Source organism: Apiospora hydei (genome assembly GCF_038363865.1).
Source record: "Apiospora hydei strain CBS 114990 chromosome Unknown utg000002l_segment0_segment0, whole genome shotgun sequence".
Classification (NCBI taxonomy): Eukaryota; Fungi; Ascomycota; class Sordariomycetes; order Amphisphaeriales; family Apiosporaceae; genus Apiospora; species Apiospora hydei.
Genome location: NW_027117361.1, coordinates 4,184,506 through 4,209,093, shown reverse-complemented (window position 1 = coordinate 4,209,093; position 24,588 = coordinate 4,184,506). Strand labels below are relative to the sequence as shown.

At 53.6% G+C, this 24,588-nt stretch overlaps 10 protein-coding genes across 10 annotated transcripts; 8 read left to right on the top strand and 2 right to left on the bottom strand.

The window, feature by feature from the left end:
* Positions 1 to 231: 231 nt before the first annotated feature.
* On the bottom strand, positions 232 to 3,074 carry PG997_001304 (pathway-specific nitrogen regulator; the record flags this gene model as incomplete). Its single annotated transcript, XM_066805619.1, has 2 exons — positions 232 to 692; positions 746 to 3,074. The coding sequence occupies 2 exons, from the start codon at positions 3,072 to 3,074 to the stop codon at positions 232 to 234; spliced, it is 2,790 nt and encodes a 929-aa protein (XP_066675392.1).
* Positions 3,075 to 4,677: 1,603 nt separating this feature from the next.
* Positions 4,678 to 6,468, top strand: PG997_001303 (alpha-amylase; the record flags this gene model as incomplete). The annotated part of the gene is made up of 5 exons (XM_066805618.1): positions 4,678 to 4,832; positions 4,892 to 5,350; positions 5,415 to 5,809; positions 5,881 to 6,388; positions 6,444 to 6,468. The coding sequence occupies 5 exons, from the start codon at positions 4,678 to 4,680 to the stop codon at positions 6,466 to 6,468; spliced, it is 1,542 nt and encodes a 513-aa protein (XP_066675391.1).
* A 676-nt stretch (positions 6,469 to 7,144) lies between these two features.
* On the top strand, positions 7,145 to 8,090 carry PG997_001302 (glycosyl hydrolase family 61-domain-containing protein; the record flags this gene model as incomplete). The annotated part of the gene is made up of 2 exons (XM_066805617.1): positions 7,145 to 7,346; positions 7,390 to 8,090. 2 exons carry the CDS (start codon positions 7,145 to 7,147, stop codon positions 8,088 to 8,090), a joined length of 903 nt encoding a protein of 300 aa, XP_066675390.1.
* Positions 8,091 to 9,919: 1,829 nt separating this feature from the next.
* PG997_001301 (uncharacterized protein) lies at positions 9,920 to 11,837 on the top strand (the record flags this gene model as incomplete). The annotated part of the gene is made up of 7 exons (XM_066805616.1): positions 9,920 to 10,018; positions 10,060 to 10,225; positions 10,278 to 10,456; positions 10,517 to 10,553; positions 10,609 to 10,676; positions 10,736 to 11,191; positions 11,271 to 11,837. The coding sequence occupies 7 exons, from the start codon at positions 9,920 to 9,922 to the stop codon at positions 11,835 to 11,837; spliced, it is 1,572 nt and encodes a 523-aa protein (XP_066675389.1).
* Positions 11,838 to 12,501: 664 nt separating this feature from the next.
* On the top strand, positions 12,502 to 13,285 carry PG997_001300 (uncharacterized protein; the record flags this gene model as incomplete). The annotated part of the gene is made up of 2 exons (XM_066805615.1): positions 12,502 to 12,556; positions 12,642 to 13,285. The coding sequence occupies 2 exons, from the start codon at positions 12,502 to 12,504 to the stop codon at positions 13,283 to 13,285; spliced, it is 699 nt and encodes a 232-aa protein (XP_066675388.1).
* A 617-nt stretch (positions 13,286 to 13,902) lies between these two features.
* On the top strand, positions 13,903 to 15,031 carry PG997_001299 (uncharacterized protein; the record flags this gene model as incomplete). Its single annotated transcript, XM_066805614.1, has 4 exons — positions 13,903 to 13,929; positions 13,991 to 14,019; positions 14,120 to 14,657; positions 14,738 to 15,031. 4 exons carry the CDS (start codon positions 13,903 to 13,905, stop codon positions 15,029 to 15,031), a joined length of 888 nt encoding a protein of 295 aa, XP_066675387.1.
* Positions 15,032 to 17,389: 2,358 nt separating this feature from the next.
* Positions 17,390 to 18,235, top strand: PG997_001298 (uncharacterized protein; the record flags this gene model as incomplete). Its single annotated transcript, XM_066805613.1, has 1 exon — positions 17,390 to 18,235. The coding sequence occupies one exon, from the start codon at positions 17,390 to 17,392 to the stop codon at positions 18,233 to 18,235; it is 846 nt and encodes a 281-aa protein (XP_066675386.1).
* Positions 18,236 to 18,417: 182 nt separating this feature from the next.
* PG997_001297 (uncharacterized protein) lies at positions 18,418 to 19,986 on the top strand (the record flags this gene model as incomplete). The annotated part of the gene is made up of 1 exon (XM_066805612.1): positions 18,418 to 19,986. One exon carries the CDS (start codon positions 18,418 to 18,420, stop codon positions 19,984 to 19,986), a length of 1,569 nt encoding a protein of 522 aa, XP_066675385.1.
* A 910-nt stretch (positions 19,987 to 20,896) lies between these two features.
* On the top strand, positions 20,897 to 22,440 carry PG997_001296 (glycoside hydrolase family 5 protein; the record flags this gene model as incomplete). Its single annotated transcript, XM_066805611.1, has 3 exons — positions 20,897 to 21,140; positions 21,193 to 21,283; positions 21,342 to 22,440. The coding sequence occupies 3 exons, from the start codon at positions 20,897 to 20,899 to the stop codon at positions 22,438 to 22,440; spliced, it is 1,434 nt and encodes a 477-aa protein (XP_066675384.1).
* Positions 22,441 to 23,100: 660 nt separating this feature from the next.
* PG997_001295 (uncharacterized protein) lies at positions 23,101 to 23,699 on the bottom strand (the record flags this gene model as incomplete). Its single annotated transcript, XM_066805610.1, has 2 exons — positions 23,101 to 23,578; positions 23,683 to 23,699. 2 exons carry the CDS (start codon positions 23,697 to 23,699, stop codon positions 23,101 to 23,103), a joined length of 495 nt encoding a protein of 164 aa, XP_066675383.1.
* Positions 23,700 to 24,588: the final 889 nt, after the last annotated feature.

Genomic DNA, 24,588 nt, shown 5'->3' with positions numbered 1-24,588 from the left:
AAAGTTTATCGTCGTGTTTTCTTCATTGCATCTTTGTCCCGTACCTGTATCCCTCAATAATCAAGTAGTCCATCATATCCCGTATACCGACATACCCATCCATAGGCTGCCAACTTGTTACTTTATTCGGCATCAATCTCAGAGGCTGCGGGCATGTTCTCCACAGCAGGCTCAGCTTGCTGGGCGGGCTCTTCTGTGTTGGCCTCTTCATTTGTCTTTTCATTCACCGACTCAACGATGGGTGTCTCGAGCGGCTCGGCCTCCTGAGTTGGCTCGGCTTCCCTGAGTTGGTTCGGCCTCCTGAGTTGGTTCGGCCTCCTGAGTCGGCTCGCCCTCCTTGGTGGCATCCTCGCTCGGCTCGCCAGCTGCAGCCTCAACAGTAGCGGTCGACATCTCTTCCGAATCCGTGGATGTTGTCATTGGCGTCTCCTCCGAATCTGTATAAGTTGCCGTCGCCGTGACCTTGACGGTCTCTGTCTCCGTTACAGTCTCAACCACTCGTACCACCTTCTTCTCCTTTACAACTTCGATCCCCGCCTCCTTCTCGGACTTCTCGGACTCCTCAGTCTGAACCTCAGCCGCTTCTTGGGTAGCTTGTGGTTGCTCGGTAGAATGTTCAAGAGTTGCTTGAGACTCCTGATCCGCCGCGGCTCCACTGGAAGATGCCGCTGCCTCAGGAACCTCAGGGTATTCTGGGGCACCTCCTGAGCAGCGGTTGCTTGCACCGAAGGGGTGTGAGTAGTACCTTGAGCCTGCTGTGAAGCTATCGGTTGCGGGAGTTCGGCATGTTGCACCTCGGGGACATAGGCCCGAACCTGTACTGGGTGGATAGGAACTTCAGGGACGTGCACCCTAGGAACACTGCTAAAATCAAACCAATCATCCTCAGAGCGTTGCATTTCAGGCGCATGGCGCATTGCAAGCAGAACAGCGATGACACCAAGTGCAAGAATAATGATGTTCTTGGAGTCTCGCAACACCACGCGAACAGACTGTAGCAGGAGCTCTGGCAGAGAGTCGGTCTGGCCAGGTTGACGCCGAGGTCCTTTGCGCTCGTATGACGGGTCTCTAGCAGGCGCGGACGAAGAGGGCTTGGTGGCGAAGGAGTCGTGATGGGCTTCGGAGGCAGCATAATCAGGCTCAGGTGTCGAGCCGTAGACCTCGCGCATACGTGCTTCCTCGCGGAGCCTGCGTTCTTCGCTCAACGATTTGCGAGAATGTACGGATTGGTGACGCTCGTCGGCCAACGGGCTGCGAGAATATGCAGACCCGGGACGCTCCTCGGCGAACGGCTTGCGGGAATACGCTGACTCGGGACGCGCTCCACCTAACGACCTGCCGCGAGAATATACGGACTCGGGACGGTCTCCGGCAAACGACCTGCGAGTATCCACAGACCCGCGACGAGAAGCAGCTGTGTCTATGTGGGCATGAAGGCCGGATGGTTGGTCTCGCTGCTCTTCCTCCATCTGATGCACAATGTTCGACACGACGTCGAACTCCCGTTGCTTCGCAGCCACCCGTTCTTCGCGGGCCGCTGCAAGACGCACAAGCTCGTCCTGAACGGCCGGCAGGACGACCGGCTCGAGCTCGATGTCCACGCGCTCCATCTCCTTCCAGCAAGCGGCCCAGGCGCCGGCCTTCATGAGGCCATTACTCGCGTAGACCTTGACCCGGAAGATCTTACCGGGGCCAAGGGATTCGTAACGGATATCATGTTTGCATGTGTTGCACCAGTGGTGCCTGACTTGTGAACGAACCATATCGTAATCGTCCTCACTGTCTTCGTCTTCGCCAATCGTCTTCTCGTTGGCAGGGCCGAGGTAGTGTCCACATTCCAGAATCCTTGCCCGGCGACGCATGGGGAGTTCTAGAGCCTCGAGTAGGCGCTCCTCCAAAACCTCATAGTCATTCTGGGGATGGCCCAGCAAGATACCTCTCTCCACTACTGTATCCCCCACGCAATCTTGGAGCAGGCGCCACGAGTCACGTAGCAACTTGGCATCCTCACTCATATCTGAGCTATCCAAGTCGTCGATGATGTCAGCCCACATCCACCTCAGCGGTAGCAGAGTGGCATGGAGAAGAATTAAGGGGGCTTCTTGCTTCACCTTGAAACGAGAAGGTGTCCTGTTCTTGGGCGAATATTGTACTGATCCGGCCGGGCTGCCGAGGCGTGAAACTGTAGGGAATTTTTTGTTGGTTGAGCGAGGGGAGGCAACAGGTATTGATCCAGATCCATAGACAGACGGAGGAGGTGATGCCATCTGCATGGCTCGGATATCGGAGGGAGTCCTGAAAGCAGGGCGAGATTTGCCGCGCGTGGTCGGGACATAGTCGTCCTTGTCGTCCTTGTCGTAGTGGGAGGAGTATTGCGAGATATCTGATACGCGAGGGGTCCTGGTAGCGACTGTGATATTGTCAGGAACATCGGTCCCCTTTGCGGATCCGGAGCCGCCATCGTAGGACCCCAGAGAGCTTCGAGGACTTCTCTCACTGAAAACATCTTCATCTACACCTTGCTGGGAACTGCTGTCAGCACCTTCGTCGTCGGCTCGAGCGGCCTCGCCTTCATCGTGATATGCGTCGGAGTCGTCCGCATGGTCATGCTCGTGGTCGATGGTATCCCTAGCAGCAGCTTGAATCAGCTCTTCTGTTCGCATGGAGGATCGCCGAGACGAGGTTGGACTATACCCGTTTGTGTCTTCGGCAACAAGATCATCGTCCTCAATGCTGGGCAAGATGGTGGACGTCTCGTCGCCCTCCGTGTCGTGACCAGGTGTGTCGTCCTCCATCGGCTCACTCGTTTCCTCGGGTGGCGCGGTGGTATCGCCAGTTGAGGTGGCCTCGTCTGCCTCGTCCGGTATTATACTGGCATCAGCGTCGTCGTGGGGAATGTTGTCCGTCTCGTCGGCGGTGGTCTCTGTCGGTGGAACTTCTTCCGGCGCAATTTGTGCAGCTTCAGCTTCAGCGGGCTGGGGAGATTTGGTCTCGTCTTCCATTGAATCGCAATCGCTCTGGCAAGAAGGGTCGACGTAGATATCAAAGTCGAGATCGGGTCTGCGTTTTGGCATATGAGGGCAGCGAGCGAGTGGGAGTGGTAGCGAAACTCAGTTTAGGTTACCTATGTACTTAATGTCCATCAACCTGGGGGATTGACTTTAAGCGGCAACTCGGGCAACGGGGTTCGACTGCAAGCCCGTGTGTCCCAATGGTTCAAGACAAGTGAAATTGTGCAAGGTGGTGCCGGGATATGATGAGCTGGCGTGTCCTGATTGAGTGGAATGTCTCTGCCCACAAGCGAGCGCTGCTTCTTGGTTGGTGGGAGGGAGGGTCGACTTGCAGGTTTGTTTACCCCGACCTCCTCTAGCGGTTGTCAGATCAACCCAACCCACCTGCACCCAACCACCACCAAAAAACCACCAAAAACCACCACACCGACTCCATTGGGCACACACCTGAACCCGAGCCACCCAATTGCTACCTACTTTGCCTAACCTGCCAATTGTGTGTTATTTTCCGTATCGCAGAATCAACATGGGCATGCTCTTATAGAATAATTCATTGACACGGCCGATTGGTTTCGTACGACCTCCTTTCTCACTTTCGAGGTTTGCATGCCGGCCCGTCGCTGTCTCTTAGCTCCGGCCACGGATCCCTAGCATCAGTACTCTGACGTCATACCAGTGATAGTTCCCTTGCTTTTTTGAGACCAGAAGACGTCGACTTCAGGGGCAATCAATCACTCACATGCTCAGCTGTCTCAGTCGTATTGTTCAATGTTGTTGAAGACAGGATTCATTTCTGATTACCTACTTAGACAGCTGCCCACTGTAGGTGTCATTCCTAATGCGTGGCATGTACTCTCTCACTCGCCACATCTTGCGTCTTCTTACCTTGACCGTCTGATTTTCCCATGTCAAGAAAGGGAAGTGTCGTCATTGCAATAACCCCCAATGCCCCTGCTTCTTCTGGGCCTCTGGCAATTTCGTTTCGATGGTCGCACCACTTCCGATCAAAAAGCTGCCGTCGTACAGGCGGCGTTCCTGACTTGGATGGTCTAGACTCGTTCAGGGTGCAAGCAAGCTGCATAAGCGACGTAGGCGCAAGGAGGCTAGGGCAGCTGGTTGGCCGAGAGTTTGGCTGGATCTGTCCAAGCCTGCGGTAATTCTTACATCCCACATCCTGTCCAGCCAGGTGGTAATCGCGTGGCTTTCCTCCTGTCACTCTACCGAAGCCGCCTGCCGCCTGCCGCAGGTAGGCAGTGATGATCTCTGGCATGTGCAATTGGGAGCTTATCAAGTGCGGGAGTGATAGCTGACATCCATCAAGGATGGATGGATGCAGCTTGCCTTAGGTACTTAGCTGCATATGTACGACTAGGTAAAACTTGGAATAAACAGGTTGCTCTATGTTCTAATCAGGGCATACGTAATAATTAAGTTGACAGACTTGAGACGAGTAAGAGGATCATCAGATAGATCCGTCTGCCTACATAAAGTCACCGCCCTGTCGGTTTGCTACCACTTCATCCCACATGTTGCTGATTCGCTTCTCAGTTCTCTTTATCACATTCTTTTTGGCTCTGCAAAATAATAGTCGCCTTGAGATCCCTAATATAATTATATCTATCTCCTCATTACCACGTAATATCGGTGTCCTGCGAAATTACTCAACATGGCGGAGGAACAGAAGCCCACGCCCGAGAACATGACGATGCTTCAGGGCTTCGAGTGGTATGTGCCTGCCGACCAGAAGCACTGGGTTCGACTCGATAAGCATATTCCGCAACTGAAACACTTCGGTGTGGACAATATCTGGATCCCCCCTGCGTAAGAGCCCCCGCAACTCCTTGCTAGACAACGCTCGCGTTTCTGACGGTGAATTATAGATGCAAAGGATCGTCCTCTAAGGGAAATGGTTACGATATCTATGACTTGTACGATCTGGGCGAGTTCGACCAGAAAGGCGGCGTTGCTACCAAATGGGGCACCAAGGATGAGCTGATGAAGATGTGTCAGACGGCTAAGGACAACGATGTTGGCATCTACTTCGATGCGGTCTTGAACCACCGCTTCGCCGCAGACCGCAAGGAGAAGTGCGAGGCCATAGAAGTCGACCCGGATGACCGCAACCAGGAGATCAGCGACAAATACGAGATCGAAGCCTGGGTTGGCTTCGATTTCCCCGGCAGAGGAGAGAAGTACAGCAATCTGAAATACCATTGGTATCATTTCAGCGGTGTGGACTATAATGCCATCAATAAGAAGACTGGCATTTACAAGATTGCGGGTGACAAATCCCACGGCTGGGCCAAAGCTGGTGATGTTGACGACGAAAATGGAAATTAGTACGACAAGCACCAATCTCATCCCTGCCTATGCACAAGTTTGTGGGCTAATATATCTTTCTAGCGACTTCCTCATGGGCTCTGACTTGGACTACGCCCATCCTGAGGTCGAAAGTGACGTCCTCAACTGGGGTAGATGGCTGGCCCAGACACTGCCTCTCAAGGGCATCCGCTTCGACGCCATCAAGCACTACAGCCAAGACTTCCTTCGCAAGTTCATCACAATGATGGACGAAAAGTACGGCGAAGGCTGGTTCTTCGTCGGCGAGTTCTGGAAGGACTCTCTGGATGACATGACGCGGTATCTGGAGAGCATGCATAAGAAGTTCTCTCTATTCGACGCGCCGCTCGTCTACAACTTCAGCGAGATCAGCAAGACTAGTGGCGCAGACTTGCGAAAGGTCTTTGACGACACGTTGGTATCTGTGATGCCAGTCAACGCTGTGACTCTTGTCATGAGTAAGTTGCCGTCTCGTCTACGAAGGGTTCGTTTACCTTACAGCAACTAACCATTCCCCCATTGCTTGCAGATCACGACACCCAGCCTTACCAAGCACTTGAAGCCCCTATTGAAGGCTGGTTCAAGCCGCTGGCCTACGCTCTCATTCTGCTCCGAGACCAGGGCTACCCCTGTCTGTGGTATGGCGATCTCTACGGTATCGATCCCCAAGGAGAGCACCCTTTCCCGCCTTCATGTGGCGGCGCCCTGCCCAAGCTCGCCCTGGCTCGCAAACTCTATTCGTACGGCAAGCAGCAGGACTACTTCGATTACGCCACCTGTCTCGGCTGGGTCCGTTACGGCACCTGGGATCGGAAATACGGCTGCGCTGTCGTCATAAGCAACGCTGGTCCCGGCGAGAAGAGGATGCATGTGGGCGAAATACATGCCGGTGAGGTGTGGACTGATGTCCTCGGCTGGTCTGATCGCGAGGTGACAATCGGCGATGATGGCTTTGGTGACTTTGTATGCGGCGGTACCAGCGTCAGCATATTCGTGAACAAGGAAGCCGAGGGGCGGGAGAAGTTCAACGAGACCTTGTAAGTCGCTCGCTCTATGGCACTTTACTGTTCGCTATACTGACAATTACAACAGCAATGAAAAGATATACGACGAGTAGATGGGGATAATGAAGATGAGCTGGAGGCTTGGAAAATGGCTTGTCTGACTCATAATAGGCTGCGGTGGTGCCCCTATTCGTACTTACAAATTGTAATAGACAGCATATTATCAACGGTTCAATATTCGGCCCATGCAGTGAAAGTAAAAAATCCATGTACTGCCTACTAAGACAGGAACCCTAGGAGCTCACACCTTGTGCGAAGTAATACCCAAACACTCTGCCATACATGCTTACCGACGAGCAGCAGGTGGTATATTGGCAGCCACACCAGCTGAGACCAGAATTAGGATCCAGTAATCTCGAGATCTGACCTCAATGGACAACAATCTAGACCGAGTCACTTTGACCTGCCAGAATAGGCAAATCTTCCTAATGCCGGCATATGAACTTGCATGATTGGCTTCCAGGGGGATCTGGGGTATTAGCCGGCAGGGTTGTGCGTACCGCCCACCCAATCCCATCACTTTGGCTTATTGCAACAATCAACGACATGATAAACGGGACCTGGAAGTTACCTGAATTGTATAATTCTAGCTGGGTGTGGCCTGTGTTCCAACGTGGTCAAGTGAGATATATATATAGCCACTCTCTGGACAGCATGTCCATCTTGGAAGTAGGTATACACGTCCAACGTCAACTTCCCAACTTGTAGTGAAGATCGCTATTCACCAACATGAAGCTAGGATTCTACATGCTGGGGGCTTTTTCCAGCCAGGCTACAGCACACGCCATCTTCCAGCAACTATGGGTTGATGGAAAAGATCAGATAAGTTTTTCCTCCCCCACCTCCCTCCCTCCTTCTAATAGGTTACTCCTATTATCATCCATCACTGCCGCCGCGTATGCCTCGGATATTTCCAAACTAACTGCTAACTGTTTGTGTGTCGTTCCACGGGTCGACCTGCGTGCGCATGCCAGGCTCCAACAACCCCGTCACCAGCGTCGGCAGCGCCGACATGCGGTGCAACGCCGGCGGGTCCCGCGGCGTGTCGGGCAAGTGCGCGGCGGCGCCCGGGTCGACGGTGACGGTCGAGATGCACCAGCAGCCCGGGGACCGCAACTGCCGCAACGAGGCCATCGGCGGCGCCCACTACGGGCCCGTCAACGTCTACCTCAGCAAGGTCGACGACGCGAGCCGGGCCGACGGGTCCGCGGCCTGGTACAAGATCTTCGCCGACGCCTGGGCGCCCGCCGCGGGCGGTGGTGGTGGTGGCGGGTACAGCGCGGGCGATAATGACCAGTGGGGTGTCAAGGACCTCAATGCTTGCTGCGGCCGCATGGACGTCACGATCCCGCCCGATACGCCGGCGGGCGATTACCTCCTGCGCGCCGAGGTCATTGCGCTGCATACCGCGGGCCAGGGTGGCGGGGCCCAGTTCTACATCTCGTGTTATCAGTTGACGATCGCGGGCGGTGGTGGCAGCAGCAGCGGTGGAGGGTCGGTCCCGGCGGGGGTCAAGTTCCCGGGGGCTATCAAGGCGAACGACCCGGGCGTCATGATCAATATCCACGCCAAGGTCAACTCCTATGTCAACCCGGGCCCGGCTGTCGTGGCGGGCGGCGAGACGAGGACGCCTGGGAAGGGGTGTACGGGTTGCGAGAAGACGTGTAAAGCCTAGCAGTTGGTTGTGGTTCCAAGTTGTGCTTTTCTTGCCTCAAGCTGGCTGGGAGGTAGTGAGCATTGTTCTGGATGATCGTTGCGCTCGGGACAGTTTCATTTTTCCTATCTTGTTTGTCACGTGCATTGCTTGTAAACAGGGCGATACAATGGCAAGAAGTTCGCAGTCGTCCTGGATATGGGTCTCAATCCATACCGTTAGAGTAGGAACCAGACTGTGGAGTGAACGGGTCTCCTTTGAAATTTTGTTTTCCAGATAGCGTTGTTGTTGCAGAGTTTGTGATTGCTTCGTCGTGAATTCCCGAACGGGATCGCAAATACAACAATTTCGATACCAGCGCTATAGTGATGATTCGGTCTGTTCGCCGTTTCGGGATGTATACTTGAGTCATCACAGACCCGCGGCGCATATCCTATCATCATAAGCTTGAAAATCTAACATATATTGTACAACAGACCCTGAAAAAATATTACGTCCCAAGGCTGGCCCATTTCTAGAGAATGTGGTGATTGAGAAGGGGTCGAGTTTCGCACGCCTAACTGAACCCCGTTCCTATTAAACTTCTCGCGGCAGCTACGTTCTGTCCCAATGATCTTTCCCTGTTACACTGGCCCCAGATTGCGTGGAATAATCGCTCATTCCACCTGGGACCATTCAAACAGACGTACATGTAGGTATGTATGCCTCAGGCTCGCGCCTCTGCTGAACTAATGTGCATCCCGCATTCGACCTCAGACAAGCCCCTGCCCTTCCATCCTTCCAGAGAACCCCTTGTCGAGCCGCCAAGCAATTCTCTACTACGCCACCGTCCAATGCGGCGAGAAAGAGGGAGAGGCTGCGAGGACCCCTTCATTTCCCTGAACTTTGTCGATGGGAATCACTCTTAGCCTGGCCCCGTCTTGGCCTATCAAATGAAGGCTGCAAGCACTTGGCGTTGTCTCGCCGCTGCCCTGAACCATAGGGCCTCCTGGCCGTTGCCTCGCTGATTTCGTAACCCCCAAGAATCATCCGACCCCCAGCGCCGCTGGAGTTCGTGTCCCCTGATTCCGTCTCCTTAGGACGAAACTCTGTCGCGATGGGCTGCATTAGCGTGATCGGTGTTTGGATGAGAAACGACACACACACACAGCAGTCGTGCCGACGGCCCCTTGTGGCCTGTGAGGACTGTAACGTCTTTCAATGGATACCTCTTTTAGACTTTCCCGTCTGCGCTGTGGCTGGCATTTCTCTTGGCCGCAACTCGCCCGTACTAGTCCAACACCAAATATGCCGGAAGAGATCATAGCGAGATACCATCGTAATGACTAACCAACTGCGCCGACACCCATCATGGTCGCGTTCAGGTCAGTCTCACCTGGTGGGTAAGGATAGCGAGAGAGAGGAACTAAATCATCACCTACGAGCAGTCCAAAGACTGAACGGACATCGGGAAGGATAATTGACATCGTCGCGGTGAATTCACCGTCAATCCAGCTGAGGTTCATGGAGTGTGCGCCATGGCTTCGTGCTACCGCGGCTGGATGACTTCGAGATTAAAACTTCAAATCGGGTCCTTCGATACCAATCAACGACCAGCCGCTCCGAGGCTAGGCAAGGTCAGTTAAGGCTACGTCCGAAATCATCGAGATGGCTTCAAGGTTTCATGGCGTTCTGCCATACCCGTCTGTGCGCTCAACAGGTAATGTGTCGACCTATCTAAGGTAGCCTACATCTCCTGTTCGAGCAGAACGATCCAACTGGCTTTCTTCGTGAAGTTCTCACTTAACAGACCTCACTCCTCTTCTCTACTCCGTTTCTTCTGGAATGCCTCCGTGTCGGGAAAGAACAAAATGCTGGTCGTTAAGCGATTCCTGATCCTCTGGGCCCTTTTCTCCACGGTGTGTCGAGCGACCCTCTTGGAGGATGCGCAACAGTTGCCTGCCTGTGCTGTAAGTTGCCTATTTCCTTCAGACTTCTCACAGTGCTATAGAGCCGTTTGCTGACCTTTCTCTGCAAGACTACCTGCCTAGTGCAATCCATACCTGGGTCGGCCTGCCTAAAGTCCCTCGACACGACATGTTTCTGCACTGATCCTGAATCACAAAATGTATTGCAAACCTGTCTGCTAAACAGTTGCACAACCGATGAGTCCTTGAGTACGTTGCCCTCCACGCGATGAACTTCAGTGTGTTCTGACCGCGGCTGTAGCCGTTGCCAGGATACAGGATGAAGCATGTGGCAAACCACAACGCTCTAGGAAGCCAGACTTATTGGGGATCATACCAATCGAACTGTTCACCCTTATATGCGCTCTGATCCGGATGTACGCAAGATGGAAGACTTTGCACACATACGAAGCAGACGACTATATCATGATTATAATCATAGTAAGTCCCTTGGCCTGCACCATCTACATGAAAAATCACGACTTGCTAACAAGTTGGCAGATGCTATTCCTGATTTTCACAATACTCAGCCAGTACGGTATGTTAGGTGCTACCAACCATAGCTGCCAAATACATGGCTAACGCCAAGATAGCAAGGCTCATAGGGTTTGGCGTCGATATGTGGACGCTAAAAAGTGATACTATCACAACAGCGCTCAAGGTATAAATCGACCCAGAACTGAAGAAGAAAAGAAACAGTCGTACTGACAAGACACCTAGGTGCTGTATGTGGACGGAGTATTCTACTTCGCCGTCCTAGGACTTTGCAGAATAGTGATGATGTGCTTCTTACTGCGCGAGTTTCCGTACGAATGGTTCAGAAAGACAGCCTTCGGTATAATGATTTTCACGGGAATCACGACCGTACTCTGCGTGTTCTTGCAGATCTTCCAATGCCTCCCCGTATCATACATATGGCTAGGATGGAAAGATGCGTCCATGAGTCATACTTGTCTCGATATCAGCAGTCTCAGCTACGCAGCAACCTTGCTTGCCATTAGCCAGGATATCATGATCATCGCTTTACCCCTCCCCCTTGATAAGGAGTCTGAATGCCGGTCTGCGCAAGAAGATCGCCATATCGGTGGTGTTGTTCCTGGGCATCTTCATCTTGACCTCGGCCTGTTTGAGGCTGCACTACTTGGTCCTGTCGGCGAAGTCTACCAACCCCACATGGTAAGTAATTCGATCTATCTGGAATGCTTGGTATCACTCCTAAGAATACAAGGACGCATTTGATCTGTGTTTGAAGTAGCTAACTCGAAGATGTAGGGACTACACAGATGCTTTGATCTGGACAACCCTTGAGGTGGATGTGTCAGTCATTGTGGTCTCGCTGCCGGCAATCCGCGCATTCGCGACCCAGATCCTCCCCGATGCATATGCCTCTTTCAGGCGGGCCTCGGAGACGTCAGATGCGGACGAGCGCAGAATGACGGCCATGACCAAGATCTCGAAGCAGTCGTCGTGTCACCGGCGTAAACTGACGGGGTTCTTTACCCCCAAAGAGCCGCATACCGATGACACGGGCGAGGGTGAGCTCGAGCTGGGAGACCGACTCCACGGCACCACGCATACAGAGATTGGGACCGCCGACAGGACGAGCACGGTGTGCGCGGACGGCATCCGGGTCAAGAGGACGATGACCACAACGACAACTAGGTCCGGGGGACGGGCCGCGGTACGGACGCGCGCGTGGGACGAAAAGTCATTTGTTAGCCTGAGGATTGCCGAGCATGTCCGGCAAGAAGGCATCATCGAGGCGTTGAATTATGATTTTGATTTTACGGCAGTCCCGAAACAGTTGGGCCACAATGTATAAGCGTTATTGCCTTTCTCGGGCGAGGAAATTGAAAAGCTCCGCCCATGTGTATTACACAAACGCGTTTATTTGTACATAGTTGAAGCATACTTTGTCAACTTTGAGGCACTTCGTTTCAGATCACGATGTGAATATGTGAGCATGGGCAGCCTGCCCAATTGATGAGTATTCCTGATGCCCTGACCAAACTTCTTCCAGGGAATTATGCTTGAGGCAGTAATTGCTAGATGACTTGCGACATGTATGGTACTAACTACCACTCCTGCCAATGGTGCTGAATGTGTACCTAAGGTGGTAATTGTTGTTTAGATGACAGACGTAGTTGGCAGTTGGGCTTAATACTCGGGTTACTTAATAAACGGTTAACCCCTAAATCTACAGGCTCTAACCCAAAGAAAGCGCTTGGCCCCGGTCCTCTCGTCGGTGTTTCAGTGGGGATGAGCCCGAACCCCCGCTGTGATTGGCATTTATTTGACTGATCCATCTCTCAAAATGTTCGTTTTGCTGTGAAGTTTGACCGTTTCCCCATAAAATCATACGATACATACCGATTCCACAGGTCTTTATTTTCCCTTACTCAAAGGCATCTGAGAGAATCCGAGAGAGGAAAGAGGGAACGAAGGACAAGACGCGTAGTCCACGACATCCTGAGAATACGCACAGGATGGGAGGTCCTTCTAAGGGTGACGCGGCCACCAAGGCACGCATCATAAACCATAGTACGTCTTTGATCTAATCCCAGCCCCTTAATTCACCTACTACTTGTTATGTATCCGTGTCGTACTTACCTCGAAACAACAACAGTGAACGCCGACCACACGGCAGACCTGGAGCACTACCTCCGGGCCTTCAACGGCCTGTCTGCCTCGGCCGCCGCCAAGGCCCAGCTCGTGGACATGGCGAAGGACAAGCTGGTGATCCAGACGCCGCCGTCGGGCGACGAGACACACACCGTGGCCATCGACCCGCCCATGTCCAGCCTGAGCGAGTCTCGCGCGCGGCTCGTCGATATGTCGCGCGACGCCCTGCAGCGCCTGGGCCTGAGCGACATCCGCGTCGAGCGGTACGCGCCGCCGGCGGGCTTCGACTGCGTCGTCTTCTTCGGCGTCGCGTTCTACTTCTTCTGCGCCGCGACCGTCTCGCTCGTCGACCGTGGCGCCGGCACGCCCATCTGGGACGCGCTCGACGCCGCCATCCCGCCCGCGCTCGGCGGCGTCGCGGGCTACGTCTGGCTCGTCAGGGCCATCTTCGTGCCCGTGCTCGCGATCCACGTCACCGAGGCCTGGTGGATGGCCAAGACGCGGCTCGCGAAGCACCGGGTGCCGGCGTTCGGCGGGGTGTGGTGCCTCTGGGTCGCCAGCGTCTTCTTCGAGGGGCTCCCGGCCTTTCGGCGGTTGGATCGGTTGGTCGCGACGGAGAGGGCGAAGAAGGAGGCGCAGAAGCACTAGATTGGGGCCGGATTTGCCTGATCGAGGTGCCGTGGGCAAGGAGGCGTACTTTGAAAGCTCGAGGACTTCACGACATGGATTTCAGGGCTTTGGCTGCGTCTTCTGCCAGTGTTGAAGGAGAAAGCTACCATGGAAAGCTACATTCAGTTGAGCCAGTGAAATCGAACGATGCGATGTCGATGGCCAATCACATGGATTTGTATATTGCTATCAGCTACAGCAATGCAATGGCTCTTGCAATCTCATGGCAAGGCACATGGCCCAGGCCACTCTAGGAGGTCATGTGTGACTGCCTCAGAAATAAACTCCATAAGTCAAGGATCCTCTTGTTACGTGTCCAGTCATCCGATGATGGTGATGGGCCTCCCGCATGGCTTAGTCGATTGTCTTTGCATCATCCATGCGAGCCCCTCCTCCGCCCGTTCGTTGTAGCACAGGATGAGCCTTGACACGCTGGACTTGGTATTTAATGGGAATACCGAATCTGCAAACACTAACTTCTCTCACCAATTCTCCTCTTATCACTGCATTTTCTCCTACCTTTGAACTGTTTTTAGTAATTGCCTTTCTCGGTACCTACTTTTTACCTGGCCTCAAGCAGGAAGCCATCCGCCAAAATGATGACTTTCGTTGCCGTTTCAATTGTAAGTAACGAGTTACATCCGTTATCACTTGAATTGATACTAATAGCTGTCGTTCTTCTAGTTCTTATTGGCACTAGCCGCTATTTCTATGTGAGTGACACCATCCCGGCCCTTTGTCACGATTTGATACTGGCTTGTATCAGCTGGTGCCGCTTGAGGTATCTTCGCGTAGTTAACATCGAATTCGCAGTTATGCACTAGTCGAAGCCAGTAGGCTGTCTCTTCCCGTCTCGTTGAGCCTGGCCGTCCTCACCTTGCTGCTCCCCTTTACAGCATGGGCCAGCCTCTTCGGCGCCCCAATGTTCCGCCGTCTCTCTTCCTTCAAGAACGGTGGCGGCGGCGCTGGTGGTATCGGGGACCTCATGCGGCATCCACTTGTCCCGTTTGCCCTGCAGGTGCTCCAGGGCATTGCGAGCGTCGTGATGGCGACCCTGTGGTCCCAGGGCTTGATGGGATCCGGGCAAGCAGTGGACTGCAATATGCAGTCCACGTGGAAGAGGCTCTGGATGGCCCATGACGGCCGGTCCATTGAGACCATCCAGAACGCGTTCGGCTGCTGCGGGTTCAATAGCGTCCGGGATATGGCGTGGCCGTCCCCCGGGGGCAACGTTGGGCTCTGCAGAGAGCTGACCCATCGGGAGACGTCGTGTGCTGTTCCCTGGCGGGGCACGTTGCGGCGTCTTTCGGGCTTCGAGTTTGGGGTTGCGCTGGGGTGTGCGGCGATTCAGGTAAGGCCATAATCCAATGAAACTGCCACCAAACTTGGAAGACTCGCCACCACTCACATGCTATGATTACACACACCTAGTTCTTCTATCTCGCGCGGACCCTGCTTCGCATCTTCCAGGCGGCGAGAGAGACCATGTCTCGTCGGAGCAGTCGCCACAACACCGCGGCCCTGGAGCAGGGTCCTGACGCTTCTCTGGTGCCCAGGTCGACGGGAAGCGGCCACAACAACAATAATAACAACACCAATTCGTACCGTACCATGGGACACACGTACGAAGCCCGTGACGCTGATCCAGAAGTGTTGGATGATGACGCCGAAGAAGATGTGCATCGGGATACTACGAGACTTCTGCGCAATAACAACACTGATTGAAAGAATCTCTGGCTGCATCGGTCCTCAGGGTGGAATGGATGACTGGCTGGCTACTCGACTCTCGGGCGACTTATGATGAACCGGATGTCGACATTGAAGCCACTTACCTCTAGGGCTGAAGTGTTCTTCGCCGTGAGGATATATACCCTCTCAGCATCGCTGTCTTCTGCGTGTTTACTGAAGTCACCTCGATATAATTGGACGGGAGCAGCAGGGATTTTGTATTGACCATGTTCGTGGGACTGGTTTCGAACCTGCTGTATATGTCAGGTCTTGTCATGTCTAGAAGAAAACATGTTTCTGGGCCTTCCTGATCACAATACATTGCATACGGCAAATATGAATCATTACTCGTCGATTAAAGATGGGCCGTTCAGCTAATCAGGGCTGTATGTGCATATGCTGGATCTCAGCTGGCGGTTCTCGCCGTCCACGCAACAAACACCCTGAGAAATCATGGACACCTACAGTAGCCACCCCCTCCTCTTCCTCCAAATTCTCCCACTGAGGCTGGAAATTCACGAATAATCCCATAAATTTTGACTTGAACGGGCCAAGACTGGTGTGCGCAGATTTGTGGCACAGTGGCTAAGGTTTCTTTTTCCTTTCTTTTTCCTTTCTTTTTCTTCATGTGTCTGCCTGTCTGTAGGCAGCTCTACCAAGCTGGATATAGACTGAAATGATGGGCGTATGTTCTGGACTCATTCGATTTGGCAAATGTGACTCTCTACTATCGGAGATGGCCCGAAGATTCAGGGGGATATGTTTTTATTTTTTGCACTTTTCTGGCTGACCCGAGTACCCGAAAACTCAAAGGGTATGCTGTGCCACACCATCCCTGGCTGTGCACAATTACTGCTCGCAGTCAAGATTGCCGTCTTCGTGAGGGGGAAAATGGTATAATGAGATGGGGGGAGGGGGCATTTTGAACGGGAACAATTGGTCCTGTCGTGTTGAGGATCAAGCAAGACAGGCCGTTGAAATGAATCTTAGGGCCTGTTGCGAATTACCCCGGGTTCTATTTCAGCCCTACAGCGATCAAACGGTGGACCCAGACCCAGCTGGTCGGGACAGGGGGTGGCTCCACTGAATTGGCTTTAACTGCTCAAACCCCCTGCCAACCAGTGTGTAAATAAATCAGACGACACCCTCCCGACAAGGCAAGAATGATTGAGTGATCCTCAGTTAAACGACTGTCATTCTTGGCTGCATGCTAATCTGATAGCATCGTACTGTTCACCCATGTAGCCTCGGTTCATCGTCTGTTTGGCTGCTGTGCCCCTATCTCGCTGGCGAGTTCCTCTGCTCTGCTGAACATGAAAGCAAAGAGAGGTCAGATCAAGGTGATCAGGGCCTTCACCACACTCCCTCATACGGTCTTTCCACGCACGCCTTACCGCCCCTGTAGTGCCCACTATTCGTTGTGAGGTTCCATAGCTTGATTCAACTTAAATAACGCTTCTGTGTGCCTAGGCTTGAGGCACCCGAGCATGCCTCGGGTGGTCGACCCAGCTTTGCCTGCCCTTACTTGCCAGTTACAGCAATATATAACGACATTTCATGGCAATTGGCTCCAATACAGCAATTACCGTTTCATGAGTAGTTGAATTGGTCGTGACAAGAACAATGGTCTTCATACGTCCTTCAGGAATCTCCAAGCATCTTGGTCCCCTATCTTGACCCCCTGCTCTGTACGAGAATCTTAAAGCCTAGAAAGGCGAGTTGATGCTCTTTTAGTTCGGTACTGTTCTAGCCTAGATGCATTCTCCGTTGCCTATATCAAGCGTACCAGACTTTGGCCCGAGTTACTACAGCAAAGTCTTTCCTAGCAGTCATCAGTCCTTCAATACAGTTCACGAGGCCACTACCCGAGATCTCGTTACCAGAATATAGGAAAAGCTTCCCTCTCAGTCGATTAACCGATCTATTTTCCCCAGGGTATAAAAGAGATCCCTCTTCCGGTTTTTTTTTTTTTTTTTTTATTCTCGATTCTATCCATCCAATGCATTCAAACCACATCTTCTGAGCCCATTCAGACATTCCCACTTGACCAACTGCTACTTCAGCCATTACTCTATACTATTACTCTGTACTACCTTGTACAATCACTTCTATTCTTCTTCTTTGAGAGACCTCTATTCCTGAGAACGCTTTACTGAGACATTCTATCGAGACCTATCTTCGAGACACTATCGAGATACTATCGTGACTTGTCATCAACCCTCTCTCCTGTACAACACTCTTTTCGAGGCTCAACTCGTATCAACTGTCTACCAAGACGTTTTATATACCCTGAAGTCATCAATTCAAACATAACTCATAGATCCCTACGGTCAAAACACCTGGACCTCTGACAACATGGACTCTATCGACAAGTTCTTTGACTTCAACGCCGCCTCCATGTTTGACGACAACCAGAACAACGGCACTGACAACATGGACTCCTTCTTCCATGACAACAACATGATCACTATGGAAAATGTGCCCAACAACCCCATGTCCAACCACAACATTGGCAACCTGCCCGAGGGCTCTCGGCCCGAAACCTACATGGGTCACCAGTACCCAAACCCCTTGAACTCGCAGCCCATGGCAGTTCAAGCGGGCAATGGATCCTCAGATCTATCCATGATGAGCAACGCAGGCAATACCACCAACTATGGGCTCATCAACCAGGACACAATGCAAGGCTTCAGGCAGCAGCCTAATGTGGACCAGAACCAATTCAACTTCATGAATCTGGATTTCTCCCAGAATGACAACTCTCTAGACGTGCCACTTCCCCTCATGAACTATCCATCACCAGAGAGCTTGGGAAACTCTCTTCCTGCGTCTCAAGAGCAAGCCACTGCCAACATCAACACCAGCAATGAACCCATTACCACCTCCAAGCCGGCCACTACACAGCCCGCCAACACCTTAGGGGTGACCTCAGCACCCTGCCAGGTTACCAACTCTTCTGCCGTTCCCGCACCGGCACCCGCTGGCCCAGCCAAGAGGGGCCGCAAGCGGAAGGCCACCGCCGATCCCGAGGCCCAGGCCCAAGCAAAGGGCCCGGCTCCAAAGAAGCTCAAGCTGAACTCTTGCAACCAATGCCGCAAGTCCAAGGTCAAGTGCGACGGCGACTTTGGCAAGGCCTGCTCCAATTGCACCAAAAGGGCATCGAATGCGTCATTGACGGCCAGGACCACCGGACCAAGCTGACCAACTTCGAGGAGATTATCGACAAGATTGAGAAAAATCACTTCCTTCTCATGGAGTGCTGGGCTGTGTTCTTGCGAGCTATTGAATCCAGGGAGCATTTTTACACGTTCAAACGCTGCTGGAAGGAGCATTCAACCGCGTCCAACGTCGTCGACACTCTTGGGTCATTTTTCCAGGGCAAAATGTGGGCAGATGATGAGTATGTCATTCAACTAGTCCAAGAGTGGCAGAATGAAGCTTTCGAGGGTATCCTTAGAGAGCTCCGGTCCATTATGGAACAGAAGGTCAAGGTGAAGGATCTGCGACCTCTAAAGATCCAGCTGAAGAAAGCCGCTCGCTGGGTTCTCGCCGAGGGCTATCGTGGACTCGATATACTTGCACAGAAGGACGCCGATGACGTCGTTGGTGATGGCGATAAACCATGGGAAGAACGATTCGGAGACTACTTACAATTTATGGCAGTTCCTCTCGAGCAGTTGGATCTCAGCGACCAAGCCGACGCCGACAACAAGAGTTTCCTGAGGCCGCGAGGCAAGCTCGTCCCCACATTCCTCAAGGGAAAGTGTGGTCGCTGGCAGAGGGCGGAGGAATACATGTCACTGATCCGGCAGCAACTCACGCCTCCCCACAGCAACTCTGCCTCCCCTACTGTCCCTTCTGCTCCAGTGGCTCCAGCCAACTATGTGCAGCCCCAAGTACTCCAGCCTATGATGCCACCGGTTCAGGAGCACCAACCCATCCTCATGGGCCAGGCAAATGCACCAATCACCACCATTCCCGAACAGCCTGCCTTCCAAGCCACGGGAGTTCAGAATGAAGCAGTCAACGAAGTCCAGCTCGTCCAAACCCTCTCAGCGGCAACTTATGGACAGCCGGCACCACCCATCATCGACCTGGCCCTCCTATCGGCCGGGGGCGAGCCAACCCTTCCTATAACCATTGACGACCCAATGGACCTGGGAGATGGAACAAACAACCAGGGCTCTTGGCCTCAGAACCCTGCTCCAGAGTTTACCAGCAGCGGCTCTGGAGAGCCATCTTTCCCTTGCAACGAAGGCCCTCAATCCGCGGGCATCGACGAAGAACTCCTGAGTCAGGCCGACTTGCTTGCTGAGTTTACGACTCTTCAGGATCCCGCAGAGCCAATGGACGATGATAGCGATTCCGCGTCCCGTTTTGGTGACAATGAGCTAGCCGAAGGCGATCAACCCGTCCATGATGAAACCAACGACACAGTCATGACAGACAACTTTTCAGTGCCATCCATCCCTCCCGAAGAGCCAACGGAAGCTGTCAGTGATTGCGACTCTCTCTCTGGTGGTGAGAATGAGGGGCCCGATGCTGAGTTCACGGCTCCTCAGGATCCCGAAGACCCCATGGACGTTGTTAGCGATTGTGAATCCGACAATGAGGAAACCAACGACACGATCATGGAGGACAACGCTTCGGAGCAGCTAACGCCCGAGGAGCTACAGCTCACCGCTGACTTCCATGCAATGATAGGTGGTGAGGGTGAGTCTTCAGGAGAGGACGAGAGCTCAGAGGAGGATGAGAGCTCAGAGGAGAACGAGGTCCCTGAGCTGGAGGAGGACGAGGAGGACGAGGAGGTGGACGACGATGATTATTTGTCTGGCGGGGAATTGGCTAAGAGGATTGCTTGTCTTCAGGAAGAGCAAGCAATGCTTACAGGCCGCATGGAGGCAAGGGCCAAGGCCTCAGTGGAGGAGGAGGAGATCTCGGAGGCGGAATAAGCCCGAAAAAAAAAAAGAAAAAAAAAAAAGAACGATTGCTATGTGTGTTGATGGAATTTGGAGTTAGGGATATACCCTTTGGCAAGCCTTGGTTGGCTTTTGAGCGTGTGATTTCGGGTTTGGGATATATATACCATTTGACAAGCCGCAATGGCTGTTACAGCGTGGAGTTTGGGAGAAACATGTTGGAGATTTTACAGAGAGTTTGGATTTGGCAAACATCACACACATACCAGAACCAGCAATATAAAAGGTTCACAGCATGTAGTCGTATTATTCCCATTGACGTGAAGCATGAAGTGCATAGACATCCATGCTAAGAGGTACCTCGATTGCTGCTCTTCGTAAATTACTGTTGTAAATCACTCTCGAGACCGCTTGGCATAGGGTGACATTATGGCACGACTCGAGAATACATTGCACACGTATGCAAGAAGTCAAGTAGGTACGTCGTCAGGTGCTCGGTAAGGCACATTAAGATGCCCTCGGCCATCGTGACGAGGTTTGCCGAAAGCCCTCGACTGCCCTGAAGGATAATAGGCCAGCAAGCCAGGCACCCCGCGTAGGTGGAGTAGCAACCCCATGTTTTCCCCAACCGCCCCTACTGACCCCAACGTCACTTTCCCCATTCGGGACATCGACACCGGTTCTCTCCACTCTTGGCCGCTTTCTACTGACTAAAGAAAGCACCAGGTTTGCACAACGGGGAAGACGGAGCCGGTTGCGAAGGCAGGTATATAAGGCGAGGCCGAGGTGACACCTCGAAGCTCAGAGAATGGGTTCCTTCACCGCGCTCCGAATCCAGATAGTAGGCTTTTTGTCCGAGAACTGCTATCGGTATCGGATCTTCCCTCCTGGCCTCGATCGTCTTGGCCTCTTCCAGCCTCCCCGGGGATAGAGGCAGCCCGCAATGGCGCCACTTGCTCTCTGGTCCATTGTGCCGCTTTTTGCGGCCTTGGCCCAGTCGTCCTGGGTACCACCGATGCCGATGCTTCCACGAAATACTGAACCGCGATGGCAGAAGGAGATAGCACCGCGGCTAACCAACACAACTGATCAATGGCCATATGGGCCATTCAGGACCCAAGGCCGTGATATTGTAAATAACCGCGGCGCCGTCCTGTCCTGGGCTGGCATCAATTGGCCTATGAGCGGTTTGTTAGCATCTGGCTTCCATTCTTAGCTGTTTCTGACTTCTTGCCCCAGGAGAGACTATGGTCCCGGAGGGCCTCGAGTGGAAATCAGTTGATGAGATCCTCGACGATGTCCAATCTGTCGGATGGAACGTCCTTCGCATGTAAGACCTTCCCAAATAGCTTGCTGCCACTCAAACAAAGTGCTAACTGACGGTCCAGGGGCTATGCCACCCAGATGATCGATGAGATCTACGAGCGGGATGGAAACGACGTCTCATTGGAGGTGGCCATGATCATAGGACTCGGCTACGAGAACGGCACCAAAGTGACGAACCAGATCGTCAGCAAGAACCCGGGCTGGACTGCGCAGACGACGCGCTTCGAGATCTGGTCCGACATCGCCGACAAGGCCCTCGAGAAGGGCATATTCATCCACCCGGACGTGCACGTCCACCAGGCCAAGTGGTGCTGCAGCCACACGGACGGCAACGCCTGGTTCGACGACGTCCACTTCAACACGTCCAACTGGCGGCGCGGGCTGGCGTACGTGGCCGACTGGGCCAAGCGGCACCCCAACGTCGTGTCCATGTCGCTGCGCAACGAGCTGCGGTCCTCGTGGAACCGCACCGACCTGTACTACAACTGGCAGACGCTCGTGGGCAACATGAGCGCCGGGTCGGACGCCATCCACGAGGCGAACCCGGACCTGCTCATCAGCTGGTCCGGCATGCAGTACGACGAGGACCTGTCGGCGCTGACGGCCCGCAAGAACATCCTGACCGCCCCCTGCTACAAGTGCGACGCCATCCGGGACGCGCACCGACGGGACCCCGTCTACTTCGACCTCGACAGCTACCCCTGGGCCGACAAGGTCTTCTGGGAGCTGCACATCTACCCGATGAGCGAGGACGTGGACACGGGCACGTGCGAGGCCGTGGAGGCGGCCCTGTACCGGGCCGGCTTCCACGCGCTGGGCATGGAGCCGCCCCCGGGCTGCGGCCAGAACCTCACGGGCGGCGACTGCCCGCCGCCGCAGCGCCTGACGCCCGTGATGCTGACCGAGTTCGGCCACGCCCAGGACGCGACGCTGTACGACGACACGCTCCAGAACTGCCTCGTCGAGTACACCAAGAAGCACCGCGTCGGCTGGATGGTCTGGAGCCTCGCGGGCAGCTACCGCACCCGCGAGGGCGTCCAGGGCCTGGGCGATACCTGGGGCCTTACCAACTTCGAGTGGGACGGCTGGAACGACGCCGAGACGGTCGAGAACTACTGGAAGCCTTGGGTCAAGGCGATGAACGCTACGACCAAGTCGTAGTGTCATTGCCGATATACAATTTGGATATATGCAGCAATCGATGGAGAGTAAGTATATATACTTGTGTATATGTATAGTTATACTTGGGTTGTCACATATGGCCCTACTTAATAGAACTAGTAAGTGGTATAATTATAGTGGTATTGTCTATGGATGAAGCGCTGTGTAACCCTTCTCCTGGTAGTACCGACTGAAGATGCTTTATTCCATCTGCGGGAATCATCCTGCCGGTGTTCTTGTGATATACATTGTGAGTGGCCTTTCAGGCGCTGTCACGGTGGTGGTTCTGCATTGTGCCCCAGCATTCTGTATCGGCCAGAAGTATCTGGCGCTCCGTAATGCGTCGTCGAGACCAACAATATGCTGTCGACATGCTCGCAGCCCAGAAGCTGCGTGTGAATGAATACATCAAACGCCCATGCCATGCTGTACCATGCAACCCATTCTCGCCGCGTAACTCATGACACAACTTCCTGCGCCTCGAGTGATCAGGCATAAAGCGTGGTATGCCGCTGGGTATATATGCTCATAAGCCCGCTGCGCCAAAGAAATAGGACTCGCACCGGGCGTATGTATGTAGGTATGTAAATGGTCGTTATCTTGTTGTTATTGTTGTTGTTGTTTTTCTTCTTCTTTTCCCCCGAAGCCAAAGGTGACGGTTTACAGGCGGATGGACAGATCCATGCACTCGATCCTCCACTCCCTCCTCCCCAGGAGACTCCGCAGCCACTCGATGCCCAGGCCCGTCCACTCGGTCCTCCTGCGATCTATCTCGCCGGCCGCGGCGCCGGCCAGGGCGCCCACTGTGGTGTTCAGCATCTCGAGTGCGGTCGCGTTGAAGTTGTCGCCGGTCACGTTCACAGCCCCGGCGTTGCCGGTCGAGCCCGACCCCGCGGCCGCGGCCGCCGTCGCTATCGTGTCATTCTTTGGATAGTAGTACGTCGAGGGCCTGGGCGCGAACCAGTTGCTGTTGAAGTCGAAGAAGCAGCGGTCGGACCAGTGGCACGAGGTGACGAAGAGGATCAGGAGCAGCACGGAGCAGTAGACGCAGGGCCGGTTCAGGAAGTATGTGCACACGAAGAAGAGAAAGATGAAGGCCGGCGAGGCGTTCGTCGGGATGAAGAGCAGGGGAAGCCAGCTGTTTTCGAAAAAGGAGAAGGTTAGCTAGTCAGTTCCAACGCTGTTGCTTTGCGACGGCACATGCAATGGAAGGGGCATAGTATATGATGGGCAGGAACTCACCTCCGTAAGCAGAACATGGCGCCGTTGAAATCTTCAGAGGAATCCTCAGGGAGCAAGCGAGAACCAGGAGAATAGGTAGGTAGCCGAATGCAAGGGATTTTGGGGCTACTTTTTTTTTCTTTCTTCCTGCTCTTTTGCTGAGATGCCGTATGCACAGGTTTGGGTGGCGTCGATCCGCAGAACTTTGGTCTAGGGCCCGACTGTATGGTGATGATGGGGGCGCAAAGGAGTGACCACACACACACACGTCGAGGTCGAGCGCACACAGCAGCAACGAACGGGTTATGCGTAATCGATCGTGGGGCTGATGAGGGGGCGTGGTTTTGGATGCTGATGCCACAAGGCCAGATAACCAACAGATCGTCAACAGAAGCCTCGAATTGTATACTCAGCAAGGGGAGAGGAGGATGTTGCAATTCAACCACACGGCAATCTGCAGCCCGCTGAGGGAGGATTCCATGGGTTGGCGGAGGCGGCTGACATGACTGGATCTGAGGAACCAAGGAACCCCACTAGTAAATTGTATGCAGACCACATATTAGGTGGGAGCGGGCAGTGTGCCTGGCCTGGCTGTGAGCTTGGATGGTTCCAAGAGCAGGAGCAGCCAGCTCTCGGCCAATTTATACGACGACGTCCATTGTCACGAAGGTCATTGATGCGCTGGAATCGTGGCATTCTTTTTCTACATGCTAAGATAGGTAAGTAGGTAGGTAGGCGGAATTGGACTCAGCTCTACCTATCTACCTACATTACATTATCGATATGGTGTCAGTAGGGGACGGACGCGCAAACAGCCATGATCTTCATTTTGCACCAAAATGATCCGGAGGGGGTGTTGCTATATCTATGGGCGTGTGCATGTACCGGCATGCAAGTATGTAGGCAAGGTAGGGTAGGTAGAGAGAT